At 36.9% G+C, this 27797-nt stretch overlaps 1 protein-coding gene across 1 annotated transcript; it reads right to left on the reverse strand.

The window, feature by feature from the left end:
- Positions 1-4158: 4158 nt before the first annotated feature.
- lrrc38b (leucine rich repeat containing 38b) lies at positions 4159-27703 on the reverse strand. Its single transcript, XM_041981716.1, has 2 exons — positions 26229-27703; positions 4159-6557 (listed from the first exon to the last, which is right to left on the reverse strand). The coding sequence occupies exons 1-2, from the start codon at positions 26854-26856 to the stop codon at positions 6310-6312; spliced, it is 876 nt and encodes a 291-aa protein (XP_041837650.1). The 5' UTR covers positions 26857-27703; the 3' UTR covers positions 4159-6309.
- Positions 27704-27797: the final 94 nt, after the last annotated feature.

Below are 27797 nucleotides of genomic sequence, written 5' to 3' on the forward strand. Positions count from 1 at the left end.
CAAACAAAAGAGCAAGTGTGAAGTCATGACGAGCTGTCATATACTACACTTATTTGTTCCACTTTTCAGGCTGATGTGAAACAGCAATGCAAAACTTATTTAGTAGGAATATTCTTTCTTTATTTTGTTAATTTGGATGGAGGATAGTGTAATTTGAATAATTTACTCATCAAGACGAGTAAATCTCAGCGAGTTGATTAAGGCTGTTAAATTAATGTCTTATATTCAGGAGGGTGTCATTTAAAGTTTACAACAAATAACACTTAGGATGTAACAAGGGATTACAATCCCAATATATCTGCACCTGCTGCTCATATGTTTTAGGGTCTTCATCTTCTGAGTCAAAGATTTAGTGAAACTTTCAAAATCCCTGTTTTGTATTAGATGCTGATAAATTGCAAACCGAAAAGTGAATGCTATATATTCAACTTTATATGACAAGTAAAAATAAATATATATTTTTAATTAATTTATAATAAAGACAAATTCATCTATTTATTTCAAAAGAAGCTTACATATACAGTAGATGGAGGTGGTTTTAACTTACAGACTTACAGAAAAGGATTAAGACATCCCAAGTCCTCAATTGTGCCAGCCATCTCTATTCATCTCCATTTCTCTAGACCCACTAACCTTGTTGTTAGTTACACACACAGAAAGGCATTAGCTGTGGCCCTTTTTGAACTTTGCAACCTGACCCTTCTGCTGCCCCTTTCTCCCCAAACCCTAATCCCACTGTAAGTCAACAGGCCATTATTCATTCAAAACTTCCTCACCAAGGGTTGGCTTACGCTCCATTCTGTCCTACTCACTTCCTGTCTGTGTAGGTCAGGAAGAGGCAGTAATAAGACACATAGAGCCTGCTTTTCCAGCAACACAGTTCACCCATGTCATTCACTGTTTTAACTCATGATCTGAGGGAGCGTCTAACACAGGAAATAGTGCTGCAGTTCTGTTGATGTATTCAAATGAATTTTGTACTAAAAGTAAATTCATTGGTTGTCTGTTTTTTTTTGGACAGCCATTTAAAAATACTTTATCAAAATCCCTTACGTTTTACCTTTTTACACACACACACACACACACATATATATATATATATGTATATGTTTTTTTTTGTTTGTTTGTTTTTTTTAACTGCCAAGTCTTGTTAGCTGATCCAAAAGGTAGGCGATGCAGACACGCTGTAGGGCCATGCTTCCAAGCTTCCCTCCCTCTCCCTGTTCCCGCCTCGGCGTCCAAGAGATTGGGCCTCTGGCTGTGTAGCCATGACAACCAAATGAGGTAAATGGTTGCAGGAGAATCCTCATCATGACCACCACCCTCACAGACCTCTTTTCAGTGGTGCATTAACATAGGATGATCATGTCTTTCGTGCATGTTAATCCCCATCCAATCTTGTAATTACTGTTTAAAATCGCAATAAATGATCTTACAGCGCTCAGCAACATATTATCATTCTGCTTTATGTCAAGCCAACATTACATCTCCTATGGGTGATGGTTGTTTATGCTTTCTTGACTTCAGCCTTCCCTAGATAAGAAACCATAACATCACGTTACACAGCTTTAGATATTCTCACAATATATATCAATAAAAAAACGTGCCATGAAAATGTGGAAAAATGTATCATCTAAGAAAATAAAACCGTTTTAATATAACAAATATGCAAGTGACTTGCTGCTTCGAAAAAAAAAAATGGGCATAGTACTGAATGAAAGGGATTGTCCATGAGCAGGCTGGATACTTGTTATGCAAGAGGATGATATTTGATTTATTTTTCTAAGACTCTAATTTCTCTAACACCCTCTCTGAAAATAGTTCAGCCATTTGCATACCTGCGGTGTGATAACAGTGCTGTGTGAAATAACAGCCTGTGCTGTGTGCAGATGAGTCTTACTTTTTTTTGTAGTGGCAAAACAAAATCTATCAAGCCAGGGAAAAAGGGAGCTAGAAATTCATTAGTATTGCAAAATAATTATTAACAGTGATTGCTTGGATAAGAATCATATTTCTACTGTTGTCCAAGATGCTCAAGTAAAGGAAGCTTACTGATCTGATCTGTATTGAATCCTGAGCATCATTAGAGACAGCCAAGTATAATAAAGAAAATATATAATAATCTTTCTGTGTGCAAGCTAGCCTTTGTAATAAGCATATGCATAACCAAGTATATTTTATGAGAAAATACAAACCAGAGGACAAAAAAAAAAAAGGATTTTATTATCATCATAGATTTTTTATTAACCAAACATCAATATACAGCTACACATACAGTCTGTGTTTAACAGTGTCTGTTTGACAATTGAAATGCATTCAGCAACAGCAGCATCATCACACTCTCTTCCATCACTTAATTCTGGTTCTGACCATTCTGACATTTATCTGACAAAATATAACATGGATTTTGGTATTTTAAGCTATATCAGGACAAACTGTACGAAAGCAGCCACCATCATCTCTGCTAACCAAGGCTGTGCAAAACCCGAAAATAATACTGTGTTCTGACAGTGTAAATAAATGCTTCTTTCTGAAAGGTGTTGATATAAAAATAGACATGAATCTGAAACCTGAAGATAACTTAACAGTGCATGCTCTAATTTTTACTAAATAAAATTAATAAGAGAAAGGAAATAGTCATGCTAATGTTCTTCAAGCTAAAAACTAAGCTAACATGATAATTTGTTAATATACAGTAACTACACAGTAGTTGCAAATAATATTGATATGTATAAAAAACTTTCCCTATGTTTCCTTGATGGTGGTTTTATGTATTTGTATGTAAAGAAAGCAATTTGTCATCTGTTGAAAGAAAAAAAAAAGAAAAAAAGAAATGACCCCAGCTGCTCCAGAGAAATGAAGGACTGATATGTTTATGCTTGTTGTCTAAATATGAGAATCTGCTACTCATAGGTCAACAATTAGAAACTTCTACAGTTTTATAATGAATTACAAAATGACCCTTCATCACACTCGGTCCCTTGCTGTGAACTTAGAAGTGAGGAAACTGTAGATGTAGCAACATTATATGTTGTTTACTTATTGTTACATGATTATCAGAAGTAAAATTGGCAGACTTCAGACTTCAGGTTTCCTTTTAGGACCATATACAGACTGATCTTAGTCTTGACTGTTTCAGTAAGCCCCACCCTGTTTGTTTCCATGCAGTGGTTTCCATTCTGGTCTGATAATTTAATACTAAAAATCATAAAGCAGGTAGTTGCACAACAAATGTTTAGAGCAGCAACACTAGTGTATGGAGCTAATCAGTATCAAGAGTCAGTGGTTCGATCCTCAGTGATGAGTGGCAGAGCTGCAAAAACTCTCCAGATAAACCCACATGGAGATGGAATTGATTTTGTTTTTAAAAAGATTTTCTGTAGAGGTGAGATGGTTTCCAGAAATTTATGCATTCACAAAAAATCACTGAAAATGCTGAAGTACTGTATATACTGAATGTCAGGCCAGTTAGTGGCACCATAATGCTGCCACAGAAATAGACCATGAATAGAAAATAACACATGCAGCATGTGTCTAAACGTGTGCGATGTAAACATAGAATGTGAGTTCATCTGGCATATGCTGTTATCCATGTCTACATGTTGCTAGCTTTAGTAGCAGGGGCAGAAGCTTTTGCTGTGTAAGCTATATTATGCTCAGTAGCTTCTGCAGGAAGAACGTGACTGTTACCCACCAATGTTTTCGCTGTTGGTGGGACTTCAGCATGTGGGTTAAAGGACAGGTGGGACTATGGCTTCCATGTGTAGGTTGTAAATATGCAAACAAGTTAGTTGTGTTTTCAGATTTATTCAATTTGTGCCTCAAAAATGTGCATTTTTGAGCTCCCTAATAAGCGGTTCGTAGTGGACGAAATGTCCAAACAATGAAAAGCTTTAGCTGGTACACCAAACTCATCTCCGTGTAGACATGGCCTTGACCTAGTAGACGCTTGGCAACTAAAGAGGGGTTGTGATGGTTCTTACCAGGTTTGAACCTGTAATGCAAGAAAATAATGAGGTAATGTTTGTAATTTTGGCTATTCAGTACACATTTATTCATGGTTTGAGTTTTTACACGATGAAACTATCTTCTAAATTTTAAAAAATGTTTGCCTATGCTCATCTTTAAGAGCATGCAAACAACTTCATCAGATGGAGGAATTCAAAGCCTGCAACCACGCTGGACAGTTCAGGAGAGGGGTTTAGTGAAAGGTCAGTTTAAATGCAATTTCCAGCACATCCTGGCAAATACACAACATCCAAACATTTTAAATGTTACACTGTTTCTGCGGATGTGCCATTTTTTAACACGTGACATCAAACATAAATGAAAACACCCTCTGACAATATAAGCTGATAGCAACACACAGTGTGATGCAATGCATCCTTTTAATGAGTGCACCAAGATTAAGTAAATTTTTCATTAAATATTTGTGCTTTTATTGATGCCTATACAAATTTTTTTGGGGGGGGGACTAAACAAGAATGAATAAGGCCACATTTATTTCTGCAAAATGTGCTTCAGAATGCTGCACGTTTAATCGTCCCTCATTCTAAAGGGACAAAAAAATGTTGTTTCCCTTTTTTAAGAGGTACTGCTCATTACTCAATTTAAATACACTGCTTTGTTTGCATTTAGATTCTTGACTTTTTTTTTTTTTTGCTACATCTCAGTTTTGTTGAATTATTCATGCCTTACGAAAATGTGAGAAGCAAAACATCTCAGCTTTGCTGCATTTCAAATTCCAAGACCAGAATGCAAAAAAAAAAAAAAAAGAAAAAAAAAAAATAGACATTCCGAAATATTCATGGCTCTGATTTACAGAATTCCGGGTGTATTTTACTGCCTCTCTTGACTGCAGAAGCTGTTGACACAGTTTTAAAAGGAGAATTCTCCAAGATACCACATCAGCAGCTTCATCTTTCGTAAAAGGACAAAAATGCTGACAGATATCTTAAAGACAACAGTAGAAACTGATGCATTTGTTTAAAAAAAAACAACCTATTTCCGTCCTGTTTTATGGTAAATTACTGTTCAATCTAAGGGGAGGCAGGCATGTATGAAGCTATGTAAAACTGCTGGTTTTGTCACGGACAGATGGGAAGAAAAAGCAAATCTTTGGAGACTATAATTGTTTGAGATAAATGTGTTAAAACAAAGTGCAATTTTGTTTCTATTTAAGATCTGTCCCATACATCACTAAGTAGCACATCATCCACAAAACAGCCTCATATGCGGTCTCTCATCTACCTAAACCTAATCTTTGGCAGATGAAGACAATATGTCTACACGATGTAATTAGGGCTTTGCCAAAATTAGATTCACCATTTAAAGTGCATTATTTGACACAGTAAGCCTACACAGAGTCTAATTTAGTACCATATTTGTGATCATTTTTAAGATTATATTGTATATATTGCAAGGATTTCTTTCTACACAGTTAACAGTTATCAGTCTAAATAACATACAGTGTATCCTCTTTATTTCTATGCTTGACTATATGTTTTCTTTTTTACATAAATTTGTGATTATATAATGGAAATACTGCTAAAGGTGTGAGTATATCCACTTGGGTCTGTTCCTGCCTGTAAAATCCTTATTGCTAAATTTCCTGCCAATGTTTCATTCTGCATGCAGACAGAGGAACCATAATCATCTTGGACGGAGCTTGTGAACAACTTTAAATGTTAGGCTTTGCAAAAGGAACACAGTAAGTGGTAAGATATGCCAGCATATCACATTACAGGCAGTTAAATACTGAGGTCACTGGTCAATATGACATCCTTTTTGCATGGGATCAATTGTGTAGATTGCCCTAGTCACATCAAGGCCCAAGGGAGTCATGAAGAATGTCACACTAACTTTGTCACTTTACAGGGTTTGAAAACGCAGAGCTGAACGTCCAGCATGAGTGGATGTTGAGTTTTTGGTTTGTCTAAGACTATCATTACAGCACTGCAGCAACACCTCTTTAATTTAATCTACTTCTCTTTTGTTACAAAGGTCTTTGCCTCAGAATATGTATGTATGCTTTTTGACATTGAGCCAGGACCTGGCAAAAATATTATCTCTATAATAGAGTTTTCCTTGTGGAGCAGCACAGTCTCTGATGTTGGATGTAATCATTGCTTGGAAATGTCTTTTATAATCATATTTCATGTGTCCATGTGCAAACTACAACCGTTCCAGGGCCCCAAGCCTTCCGTCCTGGATGTTCGTCTAGTTGGAATCAACATGAGGCACACACTAACTTCAGTGTCCTCAAATGTAGAACTAGGACAAATCAGACCCTTAAAAACTAAATCCTTTTCATTCTTCACTCTCTTCCTCATCTCCCTTGGTTCCTTTACTCCAACGCTGGAAGCAATGAACAGTTGAAGCCAGGAAGAAGCTGGTCATGATGGCCACCACAGACACAGAGATGCCAGAAAAAATGATGATGAGCAGGTCTGTTAGAGTCAGAGTGGCCTGGCATTCACGAAAGCTGTCCTTTGAGAGCTGGGTCAGGGAGACGCGTCTGTCATCCATAGGGAGCGAGCACTCCATGCCTTCCACTCCTGGACAGGAACAGGAAATAGGATTAGATTGTAAGGTAATGAGACAGACCAAGAACAATGCTACTAACTAATCATGGATGATAAAGGGAGTACAAAATGCCTGTAAGAAGAAAAACTAATTTAGAAGATTTTTAAAACTAAGAACAAGAGAAGCTAAAATCAGGTACAAAACACATCAAAATAAACTAGTATCTATAATGAGAAGACATAAAAAAGAATTTTTTAAATAAAAACAGGACTAATATAAAGGCTACATGGGGTATAATAAATAGAATAAATAGCATGGTCAGTAAGGTTAAGGTAGCATCAACTCTTCCAAATTACTTTGTCAAAAACTATTTGGACATATATGATACAAAAATAATAAAATAAAATAAAATAAAGGTAATGAGTTCAATCCTTTTTTGTAAATATAGGTCCAAATCTGGCAATGAATATCCCAGAGTTGATGTCTAATAAAGCAGGAGAAAACATAATGAATAATATTAAAACAGCATCTTTTTTTTTAAATTTTATTTAGATAGGGTAGAAAAATATAAAATAATGCATACTGTAAAAAATTGTGAACATAAAAGATCAGCTGATTGTGATGATATGGACATGATAGTAGTGAAGAACATAATAGACTTTGTTATTGACCCATTTACTATATGTAATTTATCGTTTTCAACAAGAATATTTCCTGAAAAGATGGAAAAGCAATCCCACTTTATAAAATTGGAAACAAACATGTCTTCTCAAAATACAAACCGATATCTCTGCTATCACCATTCTCAAAAAGATTAAAAAAATTATTTGTTGCCAGGTTAGACAAATTCGTTGATAGACATTTTTAGCAGCAATCAATGTGGTTTTAGTGCTAATCATTCAACATTAATGGCACTAATGGAATTAACAGATGAAGTATCCACTGCAATAGACAAGAAAAATTACTTTATTAGCATTTTTATTGACATCAAAAACATTTGACACCATAAATCATTACATTCGTTTAAAAAATTCTTATTAAATACTGTATCAGAGGAGTGGCATTGTATTGGATTACAACTTATTTACAGAACAGACGACAGTATGTTCAAATAAATAATATAAAATCGGATACATGTAATGTAACATGTGGGGTACCTCAAGGGTCAGTCCTTCGTCCTAAACTGTTTATCTTTTATATCAGTGACATTGTTAATGTATCTAAACAACGTTTTTTCTACACAGGTAACAATATAGAGCAGATGAAAGAGGTGACCCGAAAAGAACTGGAAAAAATGAAACACTAGTTTCATGTGAATAAATTATCCCTAAATCTGGATAAAACACATGTCGTGGTATTTAGTAAGAGAGATACAAATTTAGAAATTACCTTTTGATATAGAAGGTAGTAGTGCTGGCAGTGTAAGAGAAGTTAGGTTTTTGGGTGTTTTTATTGATGAAAATGTTTCATGGAAGTTGCATATAATTGATATAAAAACAAAAATAGCAAAAACAATTGCTATGTTACATAAAGTAAAGGACTCATTGAACAATAATGCTCTATATCTGTTATATAATTCTTTGATTGTTCCATACCTGACTTCTTGCATTGAAATATGGAGAACTACGTGTAAAACATACATTAATCCAGTTTTTATTTTTACAGAAAAAAGCAATAAGAAAAATTAGTCTAAGTAGATATAGAGATCCATCAAGTCCATTTAGTAAGTTACAACTTTTGAAATTAGGAGATATAGTTCACTACAGCATTTTGAAGCTTATGTATAAAGTGCACAGTGAATGTTTGCCAAACAATATACAAAAACAATTTGACAATGAGTGATAAATAATTGTTAAAGACTATGATAAGGAAATATAATGAATGAGGTTAATTTGTTGTATTCTGTTTTGTTCTATAGCATTTTGTAGATAATAAATAAAGTGTAAAATGTGAAGTGTGTGTTAGAAATCACAGGCATGCTGGCCTGCAGCTGTTTTGGGGAAATTTATATTGTTACATAAATGTGACTTATTATTGGTTTAATTATTTTGTGAGAGAGGGGCAGATTACATGTGATTTTCTTCTTATATAAGATCTTCTATTTCATTCAGGTGTTTGTAAAATTTTGTTGTATTGATTGTTTTGTTTCCTTAAGTTCTTGTTAAGAATTAAATAAATATTTTAAATAAAATTAATAAAAAACAAATAAATAAAAAATAAGTTGACTACATATGCTCAGCCTATCGTGGTGGTGAATACAACCTCATTCATTCTTTTCTGGACATGTTTATTCACGAAGCAGTCTTTCAGATATGACATCATCTTTAAATGAAAGTTGATGTATTTATTTTCCAGTGATAACTATACCTGAAGCAGCCCACATATGCACACAGGACTGGAGATCACAAGAAACAACTGATATATCTGTCTTGTTTGTACAGAGCCCTCTAATTCTAACACTTAAGTATTAGAAAATATCTCAACTCTACAGTGTAAGGCAGTTTCTTCATAAGACTAGGAGCTGATTTAATAACTGAGCTCGATCAAAAGTCCTCACTTATGAGTTTAAGTTACACTGTGTATACAGTACATCCACCCACAGCATGACTGTGGGAACACTCTTAGAATACAGCAGGAAAACTGTGTTATAGATCTATTAATAAGCTTTATCCTTGTGGTTGAAATACAGTGTAAGCCTTGGATCTTAGCCTATCTTGAAGTACCTCGTATCAATACCAATGATAATGCACTGCTTGTAAATTGTTTGGATATTAAATGAAACTGCACTCAAATCTAATCGCCGCTGCTCGTACCACAATAAAGTCAGTAAGAATCCAAATGTGATTACACATGGCATAACCACCGTTAGATCCCAAGGGGCACCTTGACAAAACTCATCTCAAGATGAAGGCATGAAATTCAGCAAGTGTTGGTCTCTGCATTGCTGTCACTTTCACACAACGTATTGTTCAGACATTATTTAATCAGAGGTTATTGGATTTCAAGGGTACAAGTCCTTCATTGAGTTTTCTTTTCCAACTAATGATAAATGAGATCACTGGCCCATTACGTCAGTTTTTATCATGTATTTGTTTACAAGTGGTCACTGATACTGCCACCAAAGAGAGAAAGCGTTTTGTTTCACATGCTGATATGCTAAATAGACATTAACAAAAGTACTCCAAGCCCTTATACTGTATCTCATATTTGTCTTGCTGTAACACTCTAAACACAATGCAGCATATAAATTGTTGTATTTTGGCATTGTATCATGCTGTTTGAAACACTAGACATATGTGGGTAGAGATGAAGCTTTGCAACGTGGGTGGCTAGTTTTTACTGTTGCTGTACATGCAAATGCACATGCTTGGCAGTACATGGGTCTTTGCTCAGCAGTCAGCACAACTTGTAGCATGTTTGTTCTGATACAAATGCAGCAGCTTCTGTAAGGATTACCTCCAGTTAAATTTAAGCAACAAACTGCCAGAATGATTCATTTAATTAAGAATTTCTTCTTGGGTTTCTGTGTTAGTTACCATAAAAAAGGAATATTAGAAATTTGTCATTACATGGGAATGGCTTCTGTGGTCCTCTTATTGACTTGCTATAGTATTAATTGGGTTTGTAACTGAACTCTTTAGCACTTCTCACATCTCATCTCATCTGGCACTGAAGATTTGCCCTTGCAGTTATGCTCATAAAATGGATGAATAATAATATTTATTGCAAGTATTGTAATGAAGGGACACACTGTCTGTTTATTTGGTCAATAAAAACATTTGTTAAAAGTTTTTTTTTTTTTTTTTCTGATGATGGGAGCCAATGAAACTAATTGTATTGGTAGTAAAAAATGACTGTTTTTCTCTTAGTGGATATGTTGAACAATATGGAAGTTAAAATATATTAGCAGCTTTTAACTTTGTATTTTATTGTTAAAATTTATTATACAAGCTCTCTGTAGGTCATTTTAATTCATAGTCATATAAAAGTGTGCAACTTAAATGGTTGAGCATTGCTCTTTCCACAGCATACAGAGACCGTAGCCTTGCTTCTGAGAACTCAAGAAGAAGAATATATTAAATATCCTCATCAGAAAGTTTCCTTAAATATCGTTGCTGTGTCCAAAAATCGTGATTTTTGTTTTCCTTCATAAATCTGTACTATTGGTCACCCTTTATGTCTGTCTGATGTTTTACAAATATTTAACCAAAGATATATGATTAAAACACAATACCAAGGTTGATGACATCATGTCCAGTTATTACAAAACCATAGTTTTTTTCACTTTTTGAAAAATAACAGTTTTGGAGATAGCAGGTTTGCGCTTGACAGCAGCATATGTGAGCAAGCAAGCCCAACGTAGGGAACAAGGACTAGTGCCAGAAACTGACTCCAGTGACCTTGGTGGAGTGGGACAGGAGTGCTTTGATTCCCAGTCTGATCATTTCCAAGGCCAATGGGTCAGAGGTCAAAGAGAGACAGCTGAATTAGTCCTGCTGCAAGTAACTGAACTCTTCCTTTAACCTGACATTTTAACTTTCATGTCTCCAGAAACAGCAGTGTTGTCCTGTTGATATTCTACGACAAAGTCTCTAGGCTAAATGTGAAGTAGTCATGTCAACCTAAGCTACAGATTTACCTTTAGAAACAGCATTTTGAGGGAGGCTGGAGGACAGAAACATCATGCAACTGTCAGATGGAAGAGGCAAGACTGAATCCTGTGAACTTCTGGCATTGAAAATGTTTATTCATTTTGTTACTATTTGTGTTTCAGTCATGGTTTCCCTCATTATAAACTACTTGTTCAATGTTAGGTTTTAAAAATTAACTAGTTAAATCACAACAGACACAAATATCCTTTTTGTAGATTTTTTTCTGCTAAATCCTGCAGAAGCACACAAAACACAAGTATAAGATTTTTTTTATTGAAATATGTTTCTTTGAAAGTCATGCTGGCATTAAAAAAATCTCAATTCATCTTCATCACCACAAATGAGAGTTTTTCTGTTTTGTGACAATTCTACGTTTTGTCGTAAGACTGAGCTGAGCCAGAGAGGGTATCCTCAGTCCTGGATGTGAAAAAATGACATGAAAATAGAGGTAGTTTATGTAAATGGTTTGCCTTCAGTGATGTGGATATGGGTTTGATCATTCAAAATAAAAAATAATGAAATTTTGCCCCAATATAAATAAAATAATAGTACAGTATTGAGAAAAAGCCAAATAAAAAAAAATCCTCTGAACTGAATTTCTCAATGACAGTGTAAACATTTAGCTTTCATGTCACTGACAAACATTTCACAAGAGCTTTAAATGACCATGTGAAATGTTGAATGTGAAAATCCAATATACTGGACAGCCTGTCCTGGCTGTTTGTGCCTGAGCTAAATGGGTCATATTCACCTTAAACTTGCTGCATCTACATAGCCACAGAGACACAATCTGATCTAGCCTTTTCAAGATGTTAAGATCATAAGATTTGAGACTAAAATAACCCTGTTAGACACAGGCAGCAGCAGGAGTTATTATTATTAAAATAAAATCAACATGCAGACATTTTTATTCTTTATACTTCTTTGTGATCTCCATGACATCTTGAGTATCATACAGATTCATACTCTAAGAATGTCAGTATAAGGGTGTAACCATGGAAAAAAACACCTGACTCTCCAATTATTTTGTTTTTAGTGATGTTTGCTTTCACTTGAATCTTGTTGAGTACCCAAAGCACCTTGCAAAATGCGAAATATTAGAAACTCATCACATATAGGAAAACATCCTGATTGCACCAGATTAACCCTCACAATGTCTGTCACAAATTTACTTTGTCTGCTTTACAAGGTGATCTGTCCCAGCAAAACACACAACACGCTGCAATCATCAGCTTAAATGCAGTTATTTTTCATTTCGACTTAATTTCGGATACACAACATATACATTTGTTGTAACTGTACAAAACAAAGTGTGCCGGATTTGCAAGGATATTTAGAAACTTTCCAGAAACTGTGCTGGAACTGTTGAACAATATGTGACTGAGATTGGCATTGTCTGAAAGATGAGGGAATTACTGAACAGCTGCAGTATTTGGCAAAAAAAAGTTCCTTTGGTGCAAATGCTAGAATGACAGTTACAAGCTGTCCATGGAAAAGGAGGTCCAGTGTTTTAGTGAATGTGAGTTCAGCTTAGAAATGCAGGAATTTGAAACCTTAGCCACTACAAAAAATGACAGTGAGCTGCTCACTGGGTGAAACATCAGCATCTGGACAGGTGAAACCCCTGTTCACATTTAGAAATTAAGCAAATTGTGGATGATGTTTGTGTTTCATTTTTATCTTGTCTCAGCTGTAACAGGAAGAATTTATGTTCTTCAGATCAGAGCACTGTCCAACCAATTAAAAGTTTTTAGTTCCAAATGCTGCTAAATACGTGAATGCCTTCATCAGGAGCATAGTTCCCAGACTTTTTCACCTCATTACATTTTGAGTATGCTCTGTTCCCTACTTGACAAAAATACTGTAGAACATATTCTGCAATCAGTTCGTTCATCTGATAAGATTCAGGCTTGTTTAGTTTTTCTAACAAGAAACCTTCATTTCTATTCATGTCTCCACAATGCTAATGCTGCTCCCCCCCCATCTTGCTAATACACGCAGCACTGCAATGCTGAAAATTTGCTACAACCAAAAACTTTAAATTCGTGTTTTTTAGGTTTTCTGATCCAATACCAACTAGCTGTCCCACCTTAAACAAGGGACATAACATAACATGCATGTTGTATCTTCATGTTACAGCAGCAGCTGAGATTTAACTAAACACTGCTTCTGGTAGTGGCCATAGAAACAACAGCTCAACAACAATAAATGCTTTTTTCTTAGTTTTTCTACTAATAGTTTTACTAAGTTTCAGTGATTTTTGAAGGTCTGTATGTCTAGTCCCACATCCTGAACTAACAACCAGCCTAATTGTGTGGTTTCCTCACGGTGAAAAACAAAATACTGTCGCTCTGCCAAACACCACAATCTGTTCGTGAAACCTCACGTACCAATTTTTTTTTCTTGCTAAATATTAAATTAATGCAGGTTATCAACATTTTCTAAGTCCTTCAAAAGGTCAACAGAGTCATTTCTGTAGAACTCATTTGTCTTTTTCATGCAGTTGGGTGTCTTCCTCAGAGCTCACTATGTGAAACAATCTGATGATTATATCTTAAAAAGCCAATGGTTGTCATACTATATTTTAGGAAATTCAGAAGAAGGAGAGCAAAAACCAAAAAGAAACCTGAATTTGAGAATCTTAACATCTCCTCTATGTTACTGGAAAATCAAGGCTAGCATTTTTTGTTGTTTACTCATTCTTTTTTTTTTTTTTTAAATGCAGCCCAATATAAGACAAGGCATCATTTTTCTGTTTTCTTTTATCAATAAAATAGGCCTCAATCATCACTCTTAAAACTCGCTCTTAATCATTACCACACAGTCAGGTCTATATATACTTAGACACTGATAAAAGTTTTGTTATTTTAGCTGTTTTCCCATTTCCAATATGGCCTTAAAGTGTAGACTCTTAGCTTTAATTTGAAGGAATTCACATCCAAATTGGAGGAAATGTTTAGGAGTTAAAACTCTTAAATATGTAGCTGGCTTTTTTTAAGGGACCAAAAGTAATTGGGCAGTTAACCTTAAAGCTGTTTTACAGGCTTTGTGGGTTACTTCCTTCTGCATCCATGTAGCAGGTAAAAAGTATGAAGTTGATTCCAGGTCTGGCATTTGCATCTGTAATCTGTTACTTTGCTTTGCTTTGAACCAACAACATGCTGTCAAAGGAGCTCTCAATGAGTGTGAAACAGATCATTTGTAAGCTGAAAAAAGAAGAAATCCATCAGAGAGATAGCAGAAATGTTAGGAGTCACAAAATTAACAGTTTGGTGCATTCTGAGTGAAAGAGTGCACTGGTAAGCTAGAAAGGTCTGGACGTCCATGAAGCGAGGTGGATGTTCGCAAGGTCCTTTCCATAGTAATGAAAACCCCTTCACAACTCCACCCAAGTGAAGAACATTCTTGAGGAAGTAGGTGTATCAATACTTTAAAGAGAAGATTTCATGGGGACAAATGTTCACCCAAGGTGCAAACCATTAATCGGCCTCAAGAATACAAAGTCCAGATTAGACTTTACCTAAAACCATCTAAAGGATCCAGCTCAATCCTGGAACATCATTCTTTGGTCATATGAAACTAAGATCAACCTGTACTAGAATGATGGGGAAAAGAAAGAATGGAGAAGCCTGGAACATGATCCAAAGGACACAATATCTTATATCAGTTAGATGTCATGGGCATGCGGCTCTGGGTCCCTGGTGTTTATTTATGATGTGACAGCAGACAGGAGCAGAAACTGAAGTTATATGGACAAAGAAGTGGAATATTCTGCCATGGGTGACTCAGTCATCAGATCTCAACTTGAATGACCATGACCATGAATTTCAGAGAAATGGCAGAAACAAACCCACAAACAAGCAACTGAAGACAGGTGCAGTAAAGGTCGAGCAAAGGAGGAAATCCAGTGTGATGTTTATTGGTTCCAGACTTAAGGCAGTCATTGTCTGCAAAGGATTCTCAACAAAGTATGAAAAATAAATATTTTCTACAGTAATGTTGATTAACCAGTTACTTTTTAATCCCTGAAATGAGGCAACTTTGCGATTTCTAAATGTTTTGTGTATTTTTAACCCCTTAAGTTAAAATTGAAAGTCTGCACTTCAATTACATCTTAGTGGTTTAATTTTAAATCCAATGTGGTGGCAAGCAGAGCTCAAATCATGAATATTGTGTTAATATCCACTTTTTACTGTAAGTATAAAGGGTACATTTTTCATTAAGTAAAAATTAATTGTTTTCTCTCCCATAAACAGCTTGGTAGCAGAAACACTATGATGTTCTTAATAAGCTATATATTCTTTATGGGCATCACATTTTTAATAGTTTGTTCATCAATATATTCTCTTTCTTACGCAAAGTCCACTATATTTTATATCATGGAAGTTGTATAAAAATCCTGATCTTTAAATTAACAGTGTACATCTTTCAGATGACCACTGTCAGATCTGCATTTTTAGCTTGAATGTTTTTTTGTTTTTTTTTTCCTATACTGGTATTGAGATTCACACTAAATCCTTCTCTGGAGCAAAGGTTTGCCAGGCCAATTTCCAGGGAAATGAGTTGCCATTTTACTTTTCCAGAAAGCAGAAATGTGCTTGATGTGTATGATACACATGTATGCATTTTACAGACATTCAGTCAGTGTCTAAATGATTTCTTTCCTGGCTATAGGGATTGTATTTAACATCAAGCCAAGGGAAAAACAGATAACAGCAACAGAGCTGACCACCGGTTGAAACTATGTCATATTTAAAACAAATAGAAAATAAATCAGTCGGATTCCAACACTTGTCTTCCAGCTAAAAACGCATGTATCCATTATCTTGTTATATGATTAATTATGTTAACCTTTGTGATGACCCAAAATTTCTTTGTTCATTTGTTCTACAAAACAAACAAACAAACAAACACAAAAAAATCTTTAAACAGAGAATGGCTACATAAGGTATGTAGACAACGAGCATGTTTCTTTCAAACATGTAAAATTTTTACATAAAATGACAAGCAGAAAAAGCACCAACCACACACCAATCAGCTTTTTTTTGGGGGGGGGCGTCTCTTAGTAAGGCAAGAGTTAAATACTGTCTAAATCCTTTGGCTTTTCCTGACATGCTTCTTTACGAGAGAGGTATAATCTCAGCAGAGCAAACTTATGCAAAATAAACTGATTAAAGCAGTAAAGCTTCTACTTGTTGACTTATAAGATTTGCAAGCACGCAGTTTGACTAGTGTTCTAATGTTTGCTCTTTACTTTCTCCTAAGATTGTGTAACATTATCAGAGTTTCAGTTGAAAAGACAAAGCTGTCATCATGTTGCATGCTTCAACAATACAGCTTAATAATAAATTGATAATCCATCCATTCAATTTCCTCCGCTTATCCGGGGCCGGGTCGCACGGGCAGCTGCCTAAGCAGGGAAGACCAGACTTTCCAGCCACTTCTTCTAGCTCAACCGAGGGAGGGGATTCCAAGGTGTTTCCAGGCCAGTCGAGAGACGTAGTCCCTCCAGCGTGCCCTGGGTCTTTGCCGGGGTCTCCTCCTAGAGGAACCTGCCTGGTACACCTCACCATGAAGACATTCAGGAGGTATCCTAACCAGATGCCTGAGCCAGATGAGGTGACTTGAGCATCTGGCACTCGATGCGGGGGAGAAACAGCTCTTAGCCCCTTCCGGATCACCAAGCTTCTCACACTTATGCATTTTTGATGGGGCAGTGAAACTCTTAAGCCATTTGGCATGTATTGATTGTTGCGATTAGTGGAACCTGATGACACAAACACTTCTATGGTGTGTCACCATATAAAAGGTTTGACACCATATAAAAGGAGATACTATGAAGCAGTATTAACAACGTAGTAATAGTTTTAACCCTTAGTTTTTCCTATTATATATATGTATATATGAAGCTAGTTCATGTTGACTGTATAAGTATAGACGCATAAGTAAGCCTACTTATTGGTTGGTTTTATGTTTCATTTTGGAAACACTACTGGGATTGCTGCTGAAAAATTACTCAAACTATCTTTCTGTTCGTGTATAAGAATATAACTGAGGAACACATTAATCTAATATGATCCACAACTGCAATTATTATCAGACCCACTTGTGTCTTAAAGATTTTACAGCTATCCTGATAAGCCCTTATCTAAAGCATTTAAACACTGCATGACCGTTTGCCATTTTTGGCTGTAGCACATTCAGTGTTTGTTTAGAATTAGGATTGATCTTCCTCATGATATTTTGCATCAATACTGATGCAACACAATACTTTATAATAGAGATGTCAAAATGAATGTGTAAATGAAAGGAGATTAATCTGTGGAATGAATGCTTTAATTTTATAACGCATTAATACTTAAACAGCAAAGTTATTACTCACACCATAAAGATCTGAATTTGGCATTATTTTGGTGACAGTGAGAAGCTGATATTAGGTTAACTAAACCCACCAAAAAACACTTTATCCTCCTTATTTCTAAAGTTTGTATAGTATATATATATATATTTGTACTTGTATAGTGTATTTGTACATATAAAATTTTTACAATCAGGTGTCCAGAAACAAAGTTTTGCTGGTTCCATTTTAAAAATCCAAATTTGGCATTATCTCAGGTAGAGAGAGAAGCTGATGTCGGGAATGTAGGTGCCTTGTCACAACAGTGAATCAAATCCACAAAAAAATAAAAGAATAAAACACACACTTCTACCAATATCATCACACTAGTATCAACTGAAATCAATACCAACGTTGGTATCGATATTACCAATATTTGGATCAACCACCACTACCTCCTAGTTAAAGTCCATAGAGTGTACAGATAAAATACCAAACATATTCCAATTCAAAATGCTGTACATCAAGTTGACTTATGATATGTCAAGTCAGTATTTTATTTTTTCACAAGTCATTATGACATCCAATTGAAATCATTCCTTCATGTTGTAATAATTTTAATCTTTGCATAACTTCAAATAAAACTATGCCTTCATATCTCTGATATTAAAATATTATAAATATTAAACTTAAGGAAAAAAATCATTTTTTAGTCCACTATAAAGTCAAAGTATGTAACTTTTGGATCTTAAAACTTTGTGTTCTTGACTCATTTTGATAGCACAGCGACATATATTTTGTACATTTCTGGGGCCGTTGCTGCCCAGCAGTATCCTGAGGCTGAGAGACATGAAGAACATCGCTGAGAAAATCTGACGAAGTTCCATAGTGCTCCTTTAAAAAAGACTTTTAAATACATGTAAACCTGTCAGTCCAAATTAGGAAAAAACACACCCAGATAATGGGGTTGTTTTTAAGTTTAATTACTCTTGCATGTATCCCACATATACATTCTATTGGATGAGAAACTAACAAGTTCTTTAACATAAGAATAATCATAATATGCATCTTATTTGTAAATAGCTGGTACCAATTGGCTGCTGGCTAAATTGTTTAACTGTTGTTTTTTGCACTTTGCACATTCTTAATGTAAGCCTTGTTTGTGGATACACTGATTCGTTGCAATTTTTGCAACTGATAAATGGTCTCAAACACCTGTGTCATCACAAAAACTGTTGCTGTAGTGCAGGTTACTGTCCAGTAATGCTACACAAATCATGCCCTCACACTATCAGGTATGTCTGTCCACACAGATAAGTTACAGACAGTTGTAACTGCACAGACAGCTCAGATGGTTGATGGATTACATTTAGGATTACAGCCAGTCAACAGGATAGGCTGTCTCCTGTCTTAGCCGTGATTGATCTACCTTGCTGTGGCAGCCTGATATCGGAGGCTTGTTTCTCCTTCCTACCTCAACTCCACACTGTCTGTCCAGATTGATCTCTGCACCAATCACTACACCATCTGCAGACCCATGCAGGAATTAGAATTTATTTGATCTTGAAACACTGGTGTCTCAGCACTCCGGTACATTTAAAATTTAACTGTAATAATGATTTTCATTCATGTCCTGATCCTACATTATTAAAGCAGAAGAATATGCCACAATAGTCCTTTACTTAATAGATATATAATGTGATAGTGTAATTTTTGGTTGTGAGAAAGGTTGACCAAAGTCTGAAAAAACTGGTAAGATTTGTGCATGATAAGGCCAGTAGTGCAGTGGTGGGAACAGAGAAGAGAATTTGTGAAATAAATGTACAAAATTACAAACATTGATGTGACAGGGGGATGATGGGGAATCATTTAGAAGGGGGTTCCTTCTGTGAAGCAATCCAATAATAGAAATGTATGCATACACAAATATTTCACTATGTGATGCAAAGGCTTACTTATGCAATAAGCTTATTCTCAGATAAAAGAGATGATGGTTAAAAACCAATAACTGGGAGATTTGTTTATTTGTTTTGAGCTTGTGTTCTACCATATATTATACTACTGACTTAATACACCGGTTTTAGCTACTGATGCTTCATCTACACAGATGAACAAAACAGCATATCATTCAGGCATTATGCTGCACACTACCAGTGAAATAATGCTTTTTGCCTTTTATTTCTGACACTGGCAGATTATCCCTCCCTGCTTCTGTATGTGCAGCAGCTGATGCTATCACTTTCTGTAATTCCGTCCACCTTTTCCCACTCAGCTCTCCCTCGCCAGCGCTATCTCCTCCACGTCCCAACTTTAAATAAACATCAAATTAGGCCAAGATAAAACAAGCTGTCAGCCTGTGTTAATGGAACAGATATTTTCTCATCACATACTCATGGGTGGTAAAGATAGCAGGAGATGTCGTACAGAGCAGTGTGGCATAACCTGCTTGCTAGGAAGGAGCTGGTCAATGGTATCATATTTTGGGGTCTGTTTGTGCAGAGTGATAACAGGTCACCAGGAAGCAACTCGATAGGCTGTGAAGGAAAATTCAGCCTTTGGCCAAGCTATCACATGAACTGCTACATTGAAGGAAAACTGTTCAGGTCATGACTAGTGTTGATAGCAAAGCCACGATGGGCCTCCTATCTCTCATGAGAAACTGGCCTGCCCTGCCCTGTAGGCAGCTCTAGCTCCAATTACCCTGGCCAATGTGCCATAGAACTGTGTCAGTCTGAATTATACATGGCCTTTGTTCATCCTTAACCCAAGAGCACTGGAGACAGCAGTGGATCATGTTTACAATCATTCTTGCATTGAAACATTTATGAACCTGATTGGTGACTACAAAAAAAAACAAACAAAAAAAAAACATGTGACTGGAATATTTTCCCCCTAACCTAAAAAAGCAGAATATCAAGCATCTTTCTACCACTCACCATTCTGACCTGCAGTAATCAAAGTAATGCAAACAGAAAAGTCTGCTCCATCATGAGCTGAAAATCATGGGGGAAATCAAGACGTGAAAAATGAAATGGGAATTGGATTTACAGCCTGGGCTCTGCAGCTGCTACATTATGCAGGCATTGAGAGAGGAGGCCATAAATATCTTGGGAAGCCTTAAAACACCAGACTTATTTGTTTTATTACAGTTTTTTAGATCAGTTTAAGATTATTTTCCATTTTTGAACTTGCATATATTTTATAGATTTTTTAAGGTATGACAGCTGAATGATGATCTATGAGAATGCTTACAGATTTATTCTACTGAGTCTTGATGAAAGTTTTGAAGGTGAATCCCCAACTTTTGAAAGGACAAGCGTGTCTGTCATGCTGTTTCCCAACTCTTCTCTTCAAATTAAAATACTAGACATTTGTACATTTATGAAGAGGGTTTAAATCTGTTAAATACATAGTAGCTCAGCTTTCCACCAGTCTTACAAATGGCAGTCTTTGTCTTTCAGTCACAAGGTTGCTGTTTCAACCCCCCAATTTTAGTATCCTTAGGTAAGACACTGAACCTCACATTTATCCCAATGTGTTCCTCACTTGTACGCTGCTTCAGATCAAAGCTTTTGTTCAGTGAATGTGAAGGTAGCCCTATTATCAAATGTGATAAAATGAATAATTTTGACCTGTCTTGGAAATGTTCCTTTAGCATCAGAATTACATACATACTGAACAAAATGCTAAATTAATCACATGTTGGGAAAGAATATATGTCGGTCCTTATTTTTTACATCACGCTCATAAATGGTTATAAAAAGGTGTTAAAACTACAGTTAGAATGAACCTAGTCAGAATTAGAAATTGCAAAATTCATGGTTAGAGTTGGAAAAGTGCAGATTCAAGGGTTGTGGATCTCATCAAGTAACACCAACACTACTCAGTACAAAAGCCTGGACTTACATTGCCATTCAGTTTTTAAGCTTGGATTGTAAAACATTTTCGACATATTACAGGTTTTTTTCACGACACGGAGTTGCTAATACTCAGCTCATAGGCAGAAACACACTGGAAACTTAAACTTGGATAAAATCAAAATATAAGTTTTGAGGAAGAGGAAGAAACCCTTTTATTAGTTGATATGCTGTGTTGAAAATGACGCAGCTCAGAATTGTTACATCTGTCTTCCTTGAAAAGCAAAAACTTTGGCAGAGAAAACATTTTAAACATAGGTCAAGCAATTTACCATGGTATCTGTCACATAGTGTTTCTTTGTTTGTTTGTTTGTTTGTTTTATTATTCGTCAAGTTTTGCACTTTAAGTGTGTATATATTTGTTTTACCAACAAAGGACCCATCATGGCATACAGGATTTACACAGTGTCATGTTACTTTTTTGTATTGTCTTTCAGATATGGGAAGCCTACTACTAATCATATCTCCACTATCCTTCTCCACATCGTTTCACAGCTCATCAGCTGTTGGAGTTAAACATCCATTTACTGTGCAGCCATGAGTTAAATAAAATTGGCTACAAAATGCAATTTCAGCTGCTTTCAATTGAGTTATAAGGATACTGAATGTAGCATATTGGCTATTACAGTGTGTAATGTGGAACTGTGAAATAGAAAACATATTTTAATTTAAACTAAGTTGTGCTCTTGGCTTTAAGAGATGGACTTTAATGAAACTGAAGCAAAATTTTAATGGATTTGTTGTTTGGTCAAGGGTAATCAGAATGCAACACCCACATAGATAAAAAGAGTACACAAACCAGGGCCGGTTCTAGGAATGCATACATGAGGGGGCAGGCATAAATTTGAAGGGGGCATTATGAGTACATACTTCAGCATTTTCTTGTTGTTGTTTTTTAAGTGTTTCTTTAACGGAACTGTGCTGTTAGTGGAGTCCAACTTCAAAGAAATGGATTGCACTTTGTCAGGCCTCTACTCTAAGACCTGTCCAGCTTGGGTGTCCCACCTGAAACCAAAGCTCCTGCTGGTATAGCTCTTAGAGTCACTGAGGCACGCAAACCCCCTGACCACAATAAGGTGGCAATCCCTCAGGGGGGGAACAGAAAATATCAATAACAAAATGAAGTAAGAAAAAAGAAAAGAATGATCCATTATCAAAGCTTTAACAACCAACAAAATAACAATTGCCCTATTGGACAGCCATTAGATGTCTAAGCATTTTGAATAAATTTGAAACTAATAACAATAAACTCAACTATCTGTGTGTTTGTTTCTGTCTGTATATAGACCATAATGATTAAAGAATCATAACTATCAAGCACAACAATAACAGAGCAAAAAATTAAACCCCCTACCAAAATAAGGCAGTGAACCTTCAGGGGGAAATAATGATAATAATAAATGAAAATGAGTAAAAGCTAAATGATCCTTCATCAAAATTTTAAGAACCAACAAGGCATACGTGAAGCTCTGAGCTGAACTGCTGAAAGCAGCGGGAATGTAGAGTGAAACTTTCTGTTATTTTTTTCTTCAAACTAGCATGCTGAACTAAAGGCTGGGCGGAGCTTGAGGGGTCTCATATGCGCAGCTCGTTTTCCCTCAGTCTAGTACCGAGGAGGCAGTCACATCTATGGCCCGTGCGTGATTGATCACTGCTCCTACTAACAGGCGTAGACACGTTTAAATAGAACAGAAACAAACCCCAGTTGACAGAATAGATGCAATAAATACGTCTGTTATTATAAGTATTTATTCAGTATCGCTACAACACATTTAACAGAGCTTTACTCTATAAGTTTTACCGCTGGAGCTCAGCAGCCGCTCTCTCTACGAGGGGGAGAAATATGACACCGCAAGATCAGGCTGTATGTCAACTCATTTGCATACTAAACACTGATTGGTTGTTTTCTGTGGTGGTGGGAAGGACTTGTTGAAGACAGTACAATGGATCCTGTGAAGCTCCGACACACAGAGTTCAGTACAGAGGGGAGAGAGCGTTTGGAGAGATTTGCCCATTTCGGCGCATTTGATTGAGGGGGCAGAATGTTTGTTTGAGGGGGCACTGCCCCCTCTTGCCCCTGCGTAAAGCCGGCCTTGACACAAACTGAATTTTCTCTAATTAGTTTTCCGTACAATGACATTTTGAGTTAACACGCCCATGTTGATAATGGTCATTAGGGTTGATACATATTGGAAAGCTTATAAAGTCTAGCTCATTCACTAATGAGTGTCCATCTGTTATTGTGTAACCACTTCAAATACAGTATGCCAGAGAATAGGTCATAGCATTTTTCCACAATTGAGAGCTCAGTCATTACGTTAATTAGGTCTGGCAGTAAGATGCCTGCATGTGTGAACCAGCCATGTTTGTAAATCCAACTCAGCGCAAGCTGCTCTGCTCTTCTATATTTCCCATTCTGTTAGACAATGAAAGATTTTTAAGTAACATTCATATTGATTATGTTTTTGTTTTGTAATCAGATTTAAGACTTGGTATGAACTTCTGCTGATGTGGATTCACCTTAAAAATAGTCATGTCAGAATTATGAATATAGGGATGCACTGGCCCTTTGTACATTTGCAGTGACAAAAAAAGCACATTCTGCAGTATATAGCGTATGCAGAGGAACAAATTGTCTGCTCTCTTTTTTGCTTTATGCTGTGTTCTCATTTTTCAGCATAATTTGCATTGGAGAATAGATTCCAGAAAACTTTTGGTCAGATAAAAACAAATAAATAAATAAAGCAAAAATAAATAATGCAAAATAGCAGGACAGTCTGTTTATCCCTTCTTGATTAAGCATGGCTGTGTATGCATGTGAGTGGGCGCGAGTGTGTGTGGTCCAAGCTGGCAGATTCGTGTCTAGGGCCATAAAGCGAACACTCACTGATGGTGTAGTAAGAGACACATATGAGGTGAGATGAGCATTACTAAAGCAATTTGTTGGTGCATGTACTCTGGGGCCACTTGGCAGCTATGCTAGCAGCTTGGCCAGGCTTTTGCCTTTCTTTTTTGTTGTTGATGTGTGCCTTGCCAGCGCTACTAATTCAGAATGGACAACGCTTAGCAGTTGTGATTAATGCATTGCCAACATCTTGCTTGAGGAACTGAAAAGTCCGGCCACTTTATCAACTTTCCTGCTGCACAGACCCAAACTTGTCTGCTTTTGGGTTTGGATGACAAAAGATGTGAGAGGAAAGCGAGGGCAGAATCGATAGCAGAGAACACCATGGCCTAAATGTATAGAGAGTTTGCTTTTATGAGTTGTCAGCAGTTTGCAACAGTAAGGCAGTCTCCAGCCAGTTTTCGAGAGTAGGTGATTAAAAGCTTCTGTAAGCCAGATCCAGAATTAGTATTCATGAAAGACTTGCAAAGAGAAAAATGTTGTCATGCAATATTTTCATAACAGGATGACATATCAATTTCCACAGGGTTAAATGGATCACCAGCTTTACCTTGTATTTATAAAATTATTAATAATAATCCTTCCCCACATATAAAACATACATACAAATATCTTTAGTTAGATTATTCAGGTTAAGACTGCAGACAAAAGCTTTGTTTTTAAATGTAAAATTCAACATTTTATACTATATTTATCTTCTAAATTCTCACAGAAGTCACAATTTACCATTTTACATTAAATCCTATCTGAATGGCATCTCCAGCTATTCTTTATTCACAAATCGGATGGCAAATTCAAATAAAATCCTTGGCAAGAATAAAATTCATTGTACATTGTAAATCTATACTCTGATCTTAAAATGATAATAGTACATGTTACGAGTCATGTGTGGCTGAACTGTCAGATCTATTTAGTTTTGCTTCTTTGCTCCAGTGTCCTAGCTTGCACTCATGAGATAACTGCTGTCTATGTCCTTTGCAAGGACATAAATAGTCATTTACATACAGTTCACCTTGAGTTAAATGTCTGTGTATCCTACTAAACAAGAGACAAAAATTAACAAGATTTTTTAATCCTAACTTGTTTGTCATGTTCTATATGCTAAACTGAAACTGAAATAAGCATTAATCTGAGTGATTTGAATGTTCAGATGTTTTGTAAGAAATCTCTTGCACACCCTTTTAAAACCCAAGAGATTTTAACCACAGTGTAATTAAAACTGCTGAGGGAACACAGTGACTCCTTTTTGTCTTATTTTGTTTCCCAAATAAGCAGATTGCTTTGTAAAACCACCAAAATATCCATCCTGTTATATAACACATCCCTCCTGGCAAAATCACAGTGGTAGATGGAGTGTGTGAGCCTAAAAACCTACATGGATAAAGCAATAAGACACACAAATTGACAAACTGGTTATATTCTCAATTGTGTAAAAAGAAAAAAAAGATAATTGCATTGTTATATTACTGCTTCATTGCATCCACCAAATGCCAAGTTTTAGATAAATATAATCCACAAATTGCTAAAGCTCATCGTGTAGGTACATATGTCTTTTAGTTTCTTTTTGCATGTAGAATATCACTAAATTTGGAGTTGGTATCTTGTGAAGTTGATTTAATTTATTAATAAAGCATGCCTGTCACTTTCAAACAAGTGCTATTGTCTCAGATTACACACTCAGTCTCACACATTATGGGCTGTGGGGGTGGAGGAAGAAAAATACAAAATTAGAACAAGGACGAGGGAGGGGGATCCCTCTCCTACTGGGAAAACACAAATAGACCAGAGATATATTATGGCAATTCATTTGCCATATTACTGCTGAATGTCATACTCAGATTCAATTGGGACAAGCACATAGAAAAAAAAATGGCTGAGATGTAATTACTTACCGTTTGGAAGCTTGTGACTGTTTTCCATCAGCCATTCAAACAGGCTGGCAAAATTGCAATTGCATACCCAAGGGTTGCCCTCTAGTCTCACAACCCGCAGAGAGGGCAACTGACTAAGTGCCCCCACCTTTAAGGTAGATAATGCATTACGTTCCAGCTCAAGTTCTCGCAGAGAGGTGAGGCCCAGGAAAGCATCCTCACTCACCATGCTCAGATATGGGTTGTTTCCCAGTCGTAACTTGATCAAGCTCCGGGACTCCCCGAAAGTGCCTTTCGGGATTTCAGTTAGATTGTTGCTACCCAGGTCCAGGAAGACCAGCCTGGAGGAAGTGCTAAGGGTCCCAGGTTCTATGTGGGAGAGGGAGTTGTTCCGGAGATCCAAGTAGACCAAGTCACTATACAGAACCAAGAAATCGGAGGGGATGCGGGGTATCCAGTTGTCAGCCAGCAAAAGCCTGCGGACGTCCAAGGGAATCTCATCAGGTAGACGGGTCAACCCACGGCCGCTGCAGTCCACAGTGTGAGGATCTGGGCACAGGCAGGTTGCTGGGCAGTTTTCCCCCCGGGTCCACAAGACAGAGGACAGCAAAATGAGGATAGGCTGAAGCCAGCAGACACATGGCAACATGGTCAAGAGGGTGAAATGAGTTAGGGGAGAAGAGGCTTAGGTTAAGGACAAAAAAAGGGAAGGTGAGGAGGGGATAACAAGAGGATGAGGGTCAGAGGGCAGGAGATCGGGACAAGGGAGGGGAAGGAATGAGTGATGGGGGTTGAGAGGATCAATCCTCCTGAATGAACATCCTGACGTTATGGAGATGGATTTCTAGAAGGGCTCAACAGAGCAGCAGCGAAAACAGTGTTCCGTGAGATCATGTAGCAAGCTGCTAAGGTAGAATAGCAGCCTGCCTGCTTTGAATGAGCAGTAAGAGGGAAATAGTAAGCAGTGAGAAACACTGAGTCGAACACAGAGGGGAGGGAAGCTTATAAGAGGTAAATAGACACGAGCGAGCTGGGAGTTAAGAGAATTAGGGGAAACAGACAAGGGAGAGGGGGATTGTGGAAGAACCTGTGTCCACCCCACTACCCCACAGATGGTCTGGCGGCAGTGACAGACAAAGACAAAGAGGACTCCGAGACAAAAGGATATATGAAGCTGTGATTCAAGCATGACAAGCAAGGAGTAACATGGTTGCATTCCTCCATTAGTCTGAGGTCTCTGTGCAGAAAAGCCTGGCGGTCTGAAAAGAAAGAGCGAGATGCTCACACAGCATCACTCAAGTGTTGCCCCCACACTCCCTTAATCTCCCCTCTCTATCTTCGAATGCCCTGCAACATGCTGTAAAAACACAGCACAGCTCAGTGTTCCTCTGTCTAGCACTGTTTCAAGGCTGCGTGACAGAAAATCCAAACGTCCAGGCAGGAGCCTTGTGGATGTAGGTTGCAGTGCTGAGCTGCACACAGCCATGCCAATCCAATGTCTGCCTCTGAATCTACCACGGTTTATCTCGTGCCCTCTCCCCTCTCCTTATTTTCAGGGGGGCGTGCCTGAACCACGCTGTCAACATATGA

Source organism: Melanotaenia boesemani, chromosome 3, assembly GCF_017639745.1.
Source record: "Melanotaenia boesemani isolate fMelBoe1 chromosome 3, fMelBoe1.pri, whole genome shotgun sequence".
NCBI classification, from domain to species: Eukaryota; Metazoa; Chordata; class Actinopteri; order Atheriniformes; family Melanotaeniidae; genus Melanotaenia; species Melanotaenia boesemani.